Source organism: Amblyraja radiata, chromosome 3, assembly GCF_010909765.2.
Source record: "Amblyraja radiata isolate CabotCenter1 chromosome 3, sAmbRad1.1.pri, whole genome shotgun sequence".
In the NCBI taxonomy this organism is placed as follows: Eukaryota; Metazoa; Chordata; class Chondrichthyes; order Rajiformes; family Rajidae; genus Amblyraja; species Amblyraja radiata.
In genome coordinates this window covers 43,228,590-43,243,652 of record NC_045958.1, presented here as the reverse complement: position 1 = coordinate 43,243,652, position 15,063 = coordinate 43,228,590, and the positions used below count along the sequence as shown (strand labels likewise).

The 15,063-nt window shown below is 40.7% G+C and overlaps 1 protein-coding gene across 2 annotated transcripts in view; it reads right to left on the bottom strand.

The window, feature by feature from the left end:
* Nucleotides 1-1,537: 1,537 nt before the first annotated feature.
* habp4 (hyaluronan binding protein 4) overlaps nt 1,538-15,063 on the bottom strand; it is a 43,071-nt gene continuing 29,545 nt past the window's right edge. For both annotated transcript variants that reach the window (XM_033017711.1, XM_033017712.1), the window contains 4 exons: nt 9,725-9,805; nt 7,247-7,424; nt 6,723-6,911; nt 1,538-2,342 (listed from right to left, as the gene is read on the bottom strand). In XM_033017711.1, coding sequence (XP_032873602.1) covers nt 2,286-2,342; nt 6,723-6,911; nt 7,247-7,424; nt 9,725-9,805 — 505 coding nt within the window. In that variant the 3' untranslated portion in view covers nt 1,538-2,285. The remainder of the gene's footprint in view (nt 2,343-6,722; nt 6,912-7,246; nt 7,425-9,724; nt 9,806-15,063) is intronic.

Below are 15,063 nucleotides of genomic sequence, written 5' to 3'. Positions count from 1 at the left end.
TTGAACATCAACTCCCTCACCATATACTGCCTGACCAGTGCAGTTGTAACATCCTTGGCACTTAATTAATCATTCTTACCAGACTAACCATATAACAATTACAGCACGGAAACAGGCCATCTCGACCCTTCTAGTCCGTGCCGAACACGTATTCTCCCCTAGTCCCATATACCTGCGCTCAGACCATAACCCTCCATTCCTTTCCCGTCCATATAACTATCCAATTTATTTTTAAATGATAAAAACGAACCTGCCTCCACCGCCTTCCCTGGAAGCTCATTCCACACAGCCACCACTCTCTGAGTAAAGAAGTTCCCCCTCATGTTACCCCTAAACTTCTGTCCCTTAATTCTCAAGTCATGTCCCCTTGTTTGAATCTTCCCTACTCTCAGTGGGAAAAGCTTATCCACGTCAACTCTGTCTATCCCTCTCATCATTTTAAAGACCTCTATCAAGTCCCCCCTTAACCTTCTGCGCTCCAAAGAATAAAGCCCTAACTTGTTCAACCTTTCTCTGTAACTTAGTTGCTGAAACCCAGGCAACATTCTAGTAAATCTCCTCTGTACTCTCTCTATTTTGTTGACATCCTTCCTATAATTAGGCGACCAAAATTGTACCCCATACTCCAGAATTGGCCTCACCAATGCCTTGTACAATTTTAACATTACATCCCAACTTCTATACTCAATGCTCTGATTTATAAAGGCTAGCATACCAAAAGCTTTATTTACCACCCTATCTACATGAGATTCCACTTTCAGGGAACTGTGCACAGTTATTCCCAGATCCCTCTGTTCACCCGCATTCTTCAATTCCCTACCATTTACCATTTACCTAACAGTCCATAAAGCTCAAAACCGACCAGATTGCCTTTCTTGCAATTTAGGATGGAAATATTTTCAGCAGGATTAAGTTATTAAGTTACTGAAAAGACGAAAGCTTTTATCCCACGAGGCCTGAAACACTACCAATCAGCATAAAGTTGATGTACACGCACTGCATATACAGAATAACCACAAATGTAAACTCATACCACTATGTCACCATTGTGGACTAATATCTTAATGTGGCAATATGATGGTGACCAATAGTCAGCATTCATTTAAAAGGTGAAAATTGGGAACCGTTGTAACCCATCGGCTATTCTAAATATACCATCTTTTTTTTAAAACAAGTAGAACAGACAGCGTTACCATTTTGCTGCCTTAAAGTTTGAAGTAGTTTTTGCAATACAATTAGCAACATTTAACGATGCAGAGTTTTCTTGTCCTAAACTGGCCCAGAATAAAAATCTCATTGCCTAGTTAGTCCAGACATTCCATTAAACTGGAATAACCATCCGTAAAAACTCAGGTTTTCATTTTAAAAGTGAGTAGTGCCAAATATAAATTTTGTATTTTCCATTCTTGCAGTTGAGTGCACAGTGTAGATCAATCGTTTATAAATTGAAATGAAATTATAATTAAGCCCTGTTTCATAAACTATAACAATGTTAAATGCATTTTGCTATAGGACGAAATGTTCAAGGAAGAAAACGGGCTTTTCAACAAATCTGCATTTAATCCATCAAATTTTCACAACCATTTACCAAAAAGGCAAATTATGCGATCTTCCCCTTTACATAAGTTAGTCAAACTTCACAAATGTAACACTTAGCTTCCAAGAACTGACACTAGGGATAAATAAAAATCAAAGCTTTTTTTGGTTTTGTTCTAAATGTGATCTAATAAGCAACTTTAAGTTCAAGGACATGTGCACAGTGTTTAAAATGGCTTAAAGGATGCAAATGTAGCTATTTCTACTGGGTAGGCATCAAAGTAGGCCATTTCTGTAACATGCCTGTAATAATTCAAAGTTTAGTTAACCAAATGGTAGCATCATCTGTCAGAAAAAAAACCGCTGCATTCTCTTACCCGTGTGCTTTTTTCAGGAAACCATTACAATTCAAGCAAACCATTCAATGTTTTTTAATATATAGCATTTTTTTTAAACATCAAATATACCTCTTCAGCAGTTTAAGACATTTGCCAATATTACACAATTGAAGCACAAAGGGAGGTGCTGAAAACTCAGTAGTAGTCATTCCATCCATCTTTTATCACATACAGTAAACAAGATCTATTCACACCCAGTAGTGAACAGAAAAGTCCAACAACTCAGGATTCGTGAGCTAAAGTACCACTTTTTGTAGTCAGTGTTACAACTGAAACAAAAACGCCTCTCATCTTGATGTGCCAAAACTATTTTCTTCAAACCGATGTCAGCTACCAAACATCAACACTGCTTCAAGCAAGAGCTGGGAAATCCTCTGGATCATCAGGATTTGGAGCACTGGTCTGTATCTGGAGAGAGGAAGGTCAATGTTAAAAGTTGACAATGAATCGCAAGATTAGTTATTAAAGCCTCAATACTAGGCCAACAGGTGAAAAAAATGACTAAAGATAGAATGTATTCATGTCAATTTAAAATAAATGGGTGCAGGAGAGCAGGACCCAATAATTATTATTTCATTTTTTAGAAGTCACACAGTTGCACAAGGAGTTTATTAGTATTTTACACAACTGATAAACAAAATATTTACATTTATGGAACATTTACACACATTCCAAATTACTTTGTGTACACTTCCCCAAAAGCAACCTCCACTATTTAAAACAGATTCTTATTTTGACCTCAGGAAAAATTTAGCATTTTGAATCAACATAAAAGTTTTGAGGGAAGTCTTCTCCATTCATTTTAAGCACAAAAACTCTGTTTACACGTGCAGTGTAATAGAGAATACTTTTACTCAAATGTGAACAATGTTTTTGAAATGTGGCAATTTGTTGTGTCATTTAAAATTAACGGATATTTATATACAAATCAACTAATAGACTTTAATGCTGCAAAGCAGGGATTTTTGTTACATGTTCCCCACATTACACACAGTTGCACATTAAATGTACTTAATTGACTCTAAAGCACTTTGACTTTGCAAATTCTCCCTTTAAGAAACTAATTTAATGTTCGATTAGCACTTGTTCAGAAACCCTGTAATGCTATTTGACATGGGATTACAATTTGTATGAAACACAAATGCATGCAATGTACCCAGCATTATTTAAACTGGTTTATTGGTAAACTACAACACTCTTGCAGCCACAGAGCCAGGAAATAGGCCATTGGGCCAATTCATCAATGCCGACTAAAATTCCACTTTGCCTGCATATGGCTCACATCTCAGAGGGGGGCTAAGAACTATCCTTTTCATACATAAAGTTCTTCGGTATCTACAGATTAACATTACCACAATTTATGCAGCAACAAATGATTTTTAACTTAAGTGTGGTTTTCTACTTCCCTTTCAAAAGCATTGCTCATTGGGAAATGACTCCTCACTGTGCCAAGTTCCTTTATACCATGTCAATTTGGATGAACATGATTAAGTCACTTGCTGAATCAGTTTCAAAGTCGAATAATTCTTTCCTCACATAAACACATTTGTGCAAAAAGATTATTCGCATTGATCAGTTTTTAGAATGTTGAAGAGTGAGGTCACAGCAAGAGTGGAATGTTTTTCTAATTAGAAGTTGCAATGTGTTTTGCAGAGATGAAAAATAAAAAGAATCTCTGCAGATGCTGGAAATCAGTTCTTACAAAGAGTCATCCCTCAATGTCCACATTACAGAAAAGCCAACTTATTGAATGATTGAAACAAGTTTGGATTTATTTTTACAAAATCAAGTAAATAAGCTGAGCAGATCAAGGGTCCAAGCACAGAAGCACATAAATGGAGTGAGAATCCAGAAATCGGATGTGCAAAGGGACTTGGAAGTGTTGGTGCACGATTCCCAAAAAGTTAATTTGCAAGTTGAATCGGTAGTAAGAAAGGCAAAAGCAATGCTAGCATTTATTTCCAGGGGTCCTGAATACAAAAACAGGGATGTAATGCTGAGGCTCAATAAGGCACTGGTCAGGCCGCATTTGGAGGATTGTGAGCAATTTTGGGCAGCATATCTGAGGAAGGATGTGCTGGTTCTGGAGAGGGTCCACAGGTGGTTTACAAGAATGCTCCCAGGAATGAGTGGGTTAACATATGGTAAGCGTTTGACGGTACCGGGCCTGTACTTGGTGGAGTTTAGAAGGATGGGGGGGGGGGATGAAGAAAGAGGGCGGGGAGTGTCTAGAAGTTGCCTAACAGTAGAGGATTCAACGTTCATACCGCTGAGTTGTAAGCTACTCATGCAAAATATGAGGTGCTGTTCCTCCAATATTGTTGTGCCCTCACCCTAGCAATGGAGGTGGCCCAGGACAGAAAAGTCAGTATGGGAATGGGAAGGAGAGTTAAAATGGAAGATGCAGTAGGCCTTGGCGAACAGTGAACAAGTGTTCAGCGAACCAGTCACTGAGTCTACAGTTTGTCTTGACAATGTACAGTAGGCAACATCGGGAACATCATATGTAGCAGATGTGATTGGAGGAGGTATGTGAACCTCTGTCTCACCAGGAAGAACTTTCAGGATCCCTGGATGGAATTCAGGAAGGAGGTACAAGCATCTCCTATGGTTGCAGGGGAAAGTAAACCAAGGAATTGTAGAGGGAGCGGACTCTGCAAAAGGCAGAAAGGATCACATTGGAGGTGACGGAAATGTTGGAGGATGATGTGTTGGATGCGGAGGCTAGTGGGGTGAAAGACGAGGACCAGGGGAACTCTGCCTTGTGTCTAGGGAGAGGAGTGGGAGCAGTACAACAGGAAGTGTTTGAGAGTCAGATAAGGTGACTAGGAGAATGCATTAGATGTGATAACTTTCTGAAAGTTGTCACAAAGTATCACACAGAAATGCTACAGTACAAAAAGAGTAAAAGGAAGAGTTTCAGCAGCAGGCACAGCGTGGACTTTTCATCGCGGAGAGGGCGAGCCCTTGCTGGGGTCGCCAGAAGGGAGTGCTCCGATCGCTGGCCTGCGGACTGTTACAGCCTGAAGCTGCGGACTGCGGAGCTTCTACTCACGGGCACGGCTTCCGGAGCGGGGTCCCTCGCCGGGGATCCTCGGAGAAGAGTTTCGACCACCGGCCCGCGGCCTACAACATCCTGAAGCCGCGGTTTCCAGTAGGGAAGCACCGATTCGGGACTTATCGTCCCGACGAGAGGGCTTGTGCATCTGGCCGCCCGCAGCGGCGACTGCGGAGGTTTATGGCCCCGACCACGGGGGAACAATGGAGGAGGACTGACTGTACTTTGAGCCTTCCACCACAGTGAAGAATGCTGTGGTGGATGTGTGTGTTCATTTTTTATTGTGTATTGTGTGTTCTTTTTTTAATTGTACCGGCAAATTTATTTCACTGTACTTTATTGTGTATGTGATTTGAGGATGGATCAAAATCTGGGATTAGAGTGAAGCCAGGTTTCTCATGAGACAGAGGAGGTTTTCATAGGGCTCAATCCTGGGATCACTATAGATTTTGATGTAGGACAAGAAATGACGAACACATTTAAAAAAATGTAATAAGGGAGCTATGAAAATGTAGGAACAAACAAAATTGTCTTGAGAAAAATGACAGATATAATTTACCGGCAATAATGTATGTGTTTGATAAGTTACAAGGATACAAAGAAAACTAATGCAACAAATTGACATAGTAGCATTAAATAAAGCAGAATAAGACAATGGTGAATGGTGAATATAAAACGTGTGGGAATGTTCCTACGAGGTACATGGTATTGGAAGTATGGTTTATGTTGATGTTTCTTCATCAAATAGATTTGTTTGATAAAACAGCCTGTTTTATGTTACGATCTTCTTACCATTACATGTAAGAATCACATCTGATAAGATGATCAATGTTATACACCACAGGAGTTCAAAGACAAACACACAAATAAATTATTACAGGCAATGGATTGACCCAAAATGTTATTGGTTACGAGCATTCAGTCGCTATACAAATTACTCACCACCCATTTTCTGTAACCACCTCCAATCCAGCGGACAGTTTATGAATCTCCATGCAGATTTAGCTCTGCTCCAACTAAGTGTTGATATTTTGGGCACCAGCTTAAACCTCTGAGCCTCTGCCCCCTTCTTCGGAAACGTGATTAAAAGGCTTTGCCAATCTCTCATGCTTGATTAGATTGTGTCCGATTACATTCATGACCAAAGCATCCCAATATATTTCAACTCCCGCTTCAACTCCCCCTCCCATTCCAAATCCGACCTTTCTGTCCTGGGCCTCCTCCATGGCCAGAGTGAGGCCCACTGTAAATTGGAGGAGCAGCACCTCATATTTCGCTTGGGCAGTTTACACCCCGGCGGAATGAACATTGACCACCAATTTCAGGTAGTCCCTGCTTTCTCCTCCCCTTCCCAGTTCTCCCTCAGCCCACTGTCTCCGCCTCTTCCTTTCCTCTTCCCGCCCAACCCCCCCCCCCCAGACCACACATTCACATCAGTCTGAAGAAGGGTCTCGACCCAAAACGTCGCCTATTTCCTTCGCTCCATAGATGCTGCCCGCTGAGTTTCTCCAGCATTTTTGTCTATCTCCAATATATTTCAAGATTAGGTACTTTATAAGCTGCTGTTGTAACCAAGGGAGGTATTCACTGCTGCAAAGTATTGATCAATTTATAAATATTTTCTACTCTCCTCTCCCCCTGCCCCCCTGATAATTTTCCAGGTGTTCAACACACCACCAGCTTTCACCTCACTTTCCTGCCCCACCACCTCAAATATGAAGAACTCTTACCATTTCTGCAGCTGGTACCTCTGGCCTGGTTTCAGTTATTCGCTTGCCTCTCCCACGGCCTCTAGCACCACCCCGTCCTCGGCCAGAGCGTGTAAGACTGCCAAAGTTAATGTCCAGCTTAGAGGTGATGTCATTTACTGATCTGCGAAAGTAATGGTGATCCTCATCGTCAGATTCTTCCTTCAGTTCCTAATAAAGGAAGCAAAATATTTGAGTATTGATATGACAGGTGTATTGGCACAAGATACTTAGAATACAACAGGCAACACTACTCTTAAGTTATCCCCAGCCCTTGACCTGAATGGACATTGGCTTCTGCAGCAGACTGCAGATCAAGCAATGTTATCGATTCTCTCCCACCCTTCCCCACTTAAACATTTTGGTGTGTTTGACTCCAAAATATTTCTACAACAGACTAGATCAGTAAATGCTTGACACTGTCAGAGATACCATCACACGTATCTAGATTTTTCTGAAAGCTAATAAATAATCCAAAGGAATAGTTTAACATTTAATACACTTACATCGCCTTCATATTTAGATTTATGGATCACAACTGCCTTTGACAAAACACTGGAATCTGGTTTACGAATATTGAATTCCTTCTTAGAGCGAGTCTGTTCTTGAAGTGCTTTCCATTCATCCAGAGTCATTTCATGGGGACCATCATCTACAGTTGCTTCTTGATCCCCTTCATTCACTCTACAACATGACAAAAATAGCAACAATTATTAACTCCTAAAATTATCTGATGACGCTGAATGACTCGTGATGGTTCTTGAAAAATGTTACAATCCCAATCTTATTTAATAACATCCACACAAACCTGTTACTTCTCTGATATACACATTAACAATTTTCACTGGTCAACAACCACAAATTTCAACGCCTCTCTGCATCGATGACACCTCATCTAATGGTGTTTTTTTCCAGCTGCTTTGTTCTAGATTAAAGAAAGGGAATTATTTTGCTTCCCCGCTGCCCCAATGTAAAAATAAATGGTTCTGTGACAGTTCTTGATCAACCAGATTTCTAGAGAATGCGCATTATTAAAAGAACACTTTCCACAGCAAGACGTCAAAGTGAAACAACTAATGTGTGTCAAAACAGGCCGCGAAAACAAAAGCTTTCAACTTATTCCCAGTTTCTTTATTCATCTTTGAACATCAAAATAGGACGTACATGATAAATGGTAGGGAATTGAAGAATACAGTTGAACAGAGGGATCTGGGAATAACCGTGCATAGTTCCTTGAAGGTGGAATCTCATATAGATAGGGTGGTAAAGAAAGCTTTTGGTATGCTAGCCTTTATAAATCAGAGCATTGAGTATAGAAGCTGGGATGTAATGTTAAAATTGTACAAGGCATTGGTGAGACCAAATCTGGAGTATGGTGTACAATTTTGGTCGCCCAATTATAGGAAGGATGTCAACAAAATAGAGAGAGTACAGAGGAGATTTACTAGAATGTTGCCTGGGTTTCAACAACTAAGTTACAGAGATAGGTTGAATAAGTTAGGTCTTTATTCTCTGGAGCGCAGAAGGTTAAGGGGGGACTTGATAGAGGTCTTTAAAATGATGAGAGGGATAGACAGAGTTGATGTGATCAAGCTTTTCCCTTTGAGAATAGGGAAGATTCAAACAAGAGGACATGACTTCAGAATTAAGGGACAGAAGTTTAGGGGTAACATGAGGGGGAACTTCTTTACTCAGAGAGTGGTAGCGGTGTGGAATGAGCTTCCAGTGGAAGTGGTGGCGGCAGGTTCGTTGGTATCATTTAAGAATAAATTGGATAGGCATATGGATGAGAAGGGAATGGAGGGTTATGGTATGAGTGCAGGCAGGTGGGACTAAGGGAAAAAAAATTGTTCGGCGCGGACTTGTAGGGCCGAGATGGCCTGTTTCCGTGCTGTAATTGTTATATGATTAACATATTATGCCAACAGAGAGGTGTGAACATGAACTCAGCTTTAGGAAAATCATATACAAGTAACAGGCGGATACCAAAGAGCAAAAGGAGGCAAATCTAGTATAAAAGCTGTTGATAAATGGACGTTTGGCAGTGTTAGAAAAGAACTACAATGCAAGACTCAACACACTGTACCAAAATAAATGTTGTAATGATTGTAATATTTATGAAGTATTCAGAAGAAATGTTATACAGAAAAAAGCGCAAAGGTCTTTGCCTCTCTAGCATCTAGAAAGCAGCAAGTTGATCGCATGAGATACAGAATGCTAAAGAATCAACTATTCCATCTCAACCCAAAAGAACAAAACACTGGGCCATGCTTGCGACTCCACATCAGTCGAGGAGGAAGACAATTTGCTCCATGAGATAGAAAGGTATGAAAGAATGATGTACAATAGAAAAAAATAAATTTATTGGGCAAAATAAAACTCAAATTGGTTGTAACCAATCAATTTATGGCTCAAGATTACAAGAGTGATTCATTAATGACCTAGTATCATTGTTACATGTACCCTCAATGGTGTTGAAATAGCCTTGGATGAAGATGAAAAAGACCTACCAGTCTTAGCAAACTTGACACTATGTCCAACCAATGTAGAGCCACAATCAACAAAGTAAATAGAGTGCTGACCTATATAACCAAAATAGCAGAGCACAAGTCAGATGAAGTCATGTGCAAATGATATAGTGCCGAACCAGACCATACCTTGTGCACTGTGTCAGTTCTGGCCCCCGACACATTCAATTAAAGAAATAGCAAGTGTCACAACAGATCCACATAGTGTTAAGATTATGAGCTACAAGGAAAGACTGAAGAAAATTGGGCTTTTCTGTTTAGACAAAAATCATCTTGAGGTGAAATATTAATCACACACTAGTTCTAGGTATAATATAAACAAAAAGACTTGTTTGAGTAACTTAAATAAAACAAATGACAACTTTCTAGATGGATGAACTAAGATGAACTTTGAGTCATTTTCTGAACTGTTACAAGAAAACACAGGCACTGCATAGTGGCAGAAATACTACTCACTTGGTTTCAGCATCCCCTTCATGTACTTCTTGGGGTTCCTCCATTTCAGTCATTTCTTCAGCTGGAGCAGCCTCAGTCTCTCTGCAAATGATTGAGTGGTAGAAATAATTGTAGTTATTGTAAGTACACCTTCAGCAGACTAAGTTAAAGAATTCTGCTTACGCTAGCCAACACAGCCGCTAATAATTTGGAATAATGCAAATTTTGATTCAAACCACCAACATAAGCTTTCCTCATCTCAAAAGAAAAAGTTTAAATTCTATGAATGTTTATAAACAAATCAAAGAATCAAACTCTCTCAAAGATGACTATTCAGTCTGTACATCCATTCTATGGCCTTTAAAATGGATGGTTCTTTATCAAGCACATACAAAGTTTGTTCTTAAAAATAATGCTTCTCTACCAAATATGCACAAGTCTCCCTCGTGTCCATAATTTACCAGCAATTAATCCAAACATCGTTACACAACCACAGAACTCTAATGGAAACATTTATTTACTTTTATATTCCGTTTTTCCTTAAGAAGATACGCAGAGCAGCATTTCTTAGATAAATATCTAAGGGGTCACATGCAATTCACTATCACACGGGCTGATACCACACCTATAGACAAGGTTTATTGAAATAATTTTTCAGGTAGTGATACAATGAAAGAACGAGACGGGTTCAACAGAGTAACATTTTTCCTCCTTGAGACTACCCCTTTAAAGCAGCACTGTCCCAAGGTACAAAAAAATGTCATTTAACATTATGCAAGTGTTCAGAGACATAAGGAGATCATTTTTAAAAATCCATTAAAAAAACCACAATGGTCACTATAAATCTTGATTCATCATAAAATATTATAGATAATGGTGGTGGGTATATGGAACGAGAAGGCAGATGAAGTTGTTGAAGCAGGTACGATAACAACATTTAAAAAGACAAGCACATAGACAGGAAAGGTTTGGAGGCAAACAGGACTAACTTAGATAAGGAATCTTGGTCAGCATGGTTGAGTTGGGCCAAAGGGCTGTACATCTCTATGCAGAGAGAGATCAAGGAGTTGGGAAGCAGACGAGGAACTTTCAATTTGGATTGATTACTCATGTAGAAGAGTAAATGAACGCAATGGTTCTAATGAGCAGGATGGCTCATTTGGGTAGTCACTGGTAAGAATCATTTTCTCTCCTTGTAGAATCTAATAGCATCTGAATCAATAGGTCTTGTTCTCTTACACATTCTCTTGAAGAGTATGCTAATCCAAATCATTAGAGATTCATTTTTTTTGCACAAAAAAGTTTAACTGAAGATGCTGGTGTTCACACTAAAGTGTTATGTCAGTTTATGTTTAAATTCAATCTTGGTTGCACTAAGAGCGTAGCATAGAGAATGTTGATTCATTCATCCTTTCAAGCTGATAACTACACAAATAACTATGCCAGCTTCTTTTAGGTCTTCCGGGGCAATAGCAACTGGCTCAGGGCAACACTGGCAGAAAACATAGGTTATTTCTCCCAGTGGGCCTGTAGACACACTTTACAAATCAAAATATGAAATGCATTTAATCGATCAAATTGTAATTTCTTCTCTAACCAATTATTGCATTGTGTTCAGGGCACCATTAGAATATAATCAATGCCCAATCAATCTGCTCTCGATCATCAGCGACAGGACGGAAGGTCTCATTGAGAGTGCTATGCAGCGAATTGTGGACATAGCCCAGACCATCACACAAACCAACCTCTCTTCCATTACTTCACGCTACCTCAGCAAGGTCAGCAGCATAATCAAGGACAAGTCACACCCCGGCCACTCCCATCAGTTATAATATACTGTACATCAATAAATTGGTGGTGAATTCCAGACAAGATGGCAATGACCATCCTTGACATCAAGACAGCATTTGACTAAGTGTGGCATTAGAGAGACTCAGTAAAATTGAAGTCAATGGGCATCAAGAGAAATATTGATGGTGTCATAACTCTCACAAAGATGGTCGTGTTCGACAAATGTTAATTTACAACGATCTACAAAATGTATAGCACTTCCTCATCCATAACAGCACATGTCTAATCCATGAGATTTATCACAGTGGAAAAGGGAATGGGATCACCGCCACTTTCAATTTACATGGAAACATAGAAAATAGGTGCAGGAGTAGGCTATTCGGCCCTTCGAGTCTGCACCGCCATTCAATATGATCATGGCAGATCATCCAACTCAGTATCCCGTACCTGCCTTCTCTCCATACCCCCTGATCCCTATAGCCACGAGGGCCACATCTAACTCCCTCTTAAATATAGCCAATGAACTGGCCTCAACTACCTTCTGTGGCAGAGAGTTCCAGAGATTCACCACTCACTGCGTGAAAAATGTTTTTCTCATCTCGGTTCTAAAGGATTTCCCCTCTATCCTTAAGCTGTGACCCCCTTGTCCTGGACTTCCCCAACATCAGGAACAATCTTCCTGCATCTAGCCTGTCCAATCCCTTAAGCATTTTGTAAGTTTCTATAAGATCCCCCCTCAATCTCCTAAATTCTAGCGAGTACAATCCGAGTCTATCCAGTCTTTCTTCATAAGAAAGTCCTGACATCTCAGGAATCAGTCTGGTGAACCTTCTCTGCACTCCCTCTATGGCAATAATGTCCTTCCTCAGGTTTGGAGACCAAAACTGTACACAATACTCCAGGTGTGGTCTCACCAAGACCCTGTACAACTGCAGCAGAACCTCCCTGCTCCTATACTTAAATCCTTTTCTATTTACCATCTCTATTTGGAAATAGATTGCTATTCATGTAAATTCAGGAATTATCTCTCTAACTGCATTGTACAAGCACCCACACCAACAGGATTGCAGCAGCTCAAGGTAGATGCTCACTATCATTTTTCAGGGGAGTTGGCAATAAATTGACCGCACAAGAAAGGCTCAGATCCCAACAGTTTTAATGAACATAAACTCAAGGGTGTGGGCTGGTACAAGCATAAATGAGAAACCAGATTTTACTTTGAGTTCTTTGCATAATATTCACTTTGCAATGCTTTTATTTTTCATATTACTGCCCAACACAGAGGCACTCCTTCCATCAAGCACAGAAGGTGGGCAGAGACCACATTGCAACTCCAGCTGGGGCATGAGCTGCAAACTAAAAGACAGAATCCCTATTCTCCACAATTTGGGCTATTAAAAAAGTTGTAATTGAATTGGTCAGGTGAAGGTATTTTAACACCAGTTATTCCAAGGAATTCTGCCCATCTTAATTAGACATGCTCAGTGAGACCAAAGGTGGTGTTTTTTGTTTAAGAAGGAACTGCAGACTCTGGAAAATCAAAGGTAGACAAACTCAGTGGGTGCAGCAGCATCTACGGAGCGAAGGAAATAGGCAACGTTTCGGGCCGAAACCCTTCTTCAGTGTTTTTTGTTTGCTTAATAAGAATGGCAAATGGGAGAAAATAAAAGGTTGATCGTTTCTTCAGATAAAAACCCAATTTTAAAAAAAATCCCTATGACTCATAGGGTGCAAACCTGTGGCATCCATTACCACAGAGCACTGTAGAGGCAGAGTCTAGTTTAGTTTATTATTGTCACGTGTACTGAGGTACAGTGAAAAGCTTTTTAGTTACGTGCTACCCAGTCAACGAAAAGACTGAGTACAGTCAAGCCATCCAGTGTACAGATGCAGGATAAAGGGCATGTCATTTTGTGCAAGATGAATATATAAAAAACATAAATTTCTAAATGCAAAAGGAATGAGAATATGAGGAGAGAGCAGGAACATGGTATTGATATCAACGATCAACCGCCATTGATTGGTGAAAAAGGCTTAATGGGCCAAATGGACCTACTCCTTTGATTCATATTTTTGTGTTCTCCAATTCACATGACCTATTTGTTAACCCATTTCTCATCCAGTTTCCCTAAAATGTTTTACAGTCAGTGGTACTCGTATCTCTCATCATCTAAGAACTAAGCTGATTAAACAGCATGTGGAGGGATATAGACAGACAACATATCCAAATGTCCTTCGCCCTTCGCTAATTCAGCAGTTTGTATTTTGCTCCAGATTTCAACATCTGCAGTCTCTTGTATCTTACTCATCACTGAGATGCCTTAACCCATCTCCAGATTTGGGTCTCTGTACCCCAAAAGACAAGGATTACTGGTCTTAATGACTACAGGCCTGCCGCACTGACATCTGTAGTCATGAAGACCCTTGAAAGACTTGTGCTGGCCCAGCTGAAATATATCACAAACTGCAGTTTACATACCGGGCCAATAGATCAGTGGATGACGCACTTCATCCTCCAGCACCTAGACCACCAGGGGACCTATGCAAGGATTTTTTTTTTGTGGATTTTTGCTCTGCATTCAACACCATTGTGCCAGAGCTACTACACTCTAAACTCTCCCAGTTGAATGTGCCTGAACCCGTCTGTCAGTGGATCACCAACTTCCTGACAGACAAGAAGCAGCATGTGAGGCTGGGAAAGCACATCTCGGACCCGCTGATCCTCAGCATAGGAGCACCGCAAGGCTGCTTACTCTCCCCTCCCCTTTACTCTCTCTACACCAATGACTGCACCTCCACAGACTCCTTGTCAAGCTTCTCAAGTTTGCGGACGACACAACCCTGATTAGACTGATCCAGGATGGGGAGGAATCAACTTAGACAGGAAGTGACACAGCTGGCGTCCTGGTGCCTTGGTAACAACCTGGAGCTCGATGCTCTTAAGGCGATGGAATTGATGGTAGACTTTAGGAGAGCTCCCCCACCCCTCCCCCATTCAACAACACTACAGTCACATCTGTGGAGTCCTTTAAGTTCCTTGGAACCATCATCTCCAAGGACCTTAAATGGGAGGCCACCATCGACTCCACGGTCAAAAAGGCCCAACAGTGGATGTATTTCCAGCGGCAGCTGAGGAAACACAATCTGCCACAGGCAACGATGGTCCAATTCTATACTGCAATCGTAGAGCCTGTCGTCACCCTCTCCATCATGGTCTGGTTTGGCTCAGCCACCAAACACAACATCCGGAGGCTGCAGCGAATCGTTCGATCAGCTGAGTAGGTTGTTGGCTGCAACCTTCCCCCCATTGATGAACTGTACACTGCAAGGGCCAGGAAACGAGCGGGTAAGATTATCTCTGACCCCTCTCACCCAAGCCACAAACGCTTTAAAGCACTTCCCTCTGGAAGGCGACTCCGGACTGTCAAAGCCGCCACAGTCAGACATAAAAACAGCTTTTTTTCCACGTGCAGTAGCTCTACTCAATAACCAAAAGTCTGTAGCCTCCTTTTGCTCTGGTATTTTATTTCATTCACATGTTTAAACTATAATGTTTTATTCTTAATGTT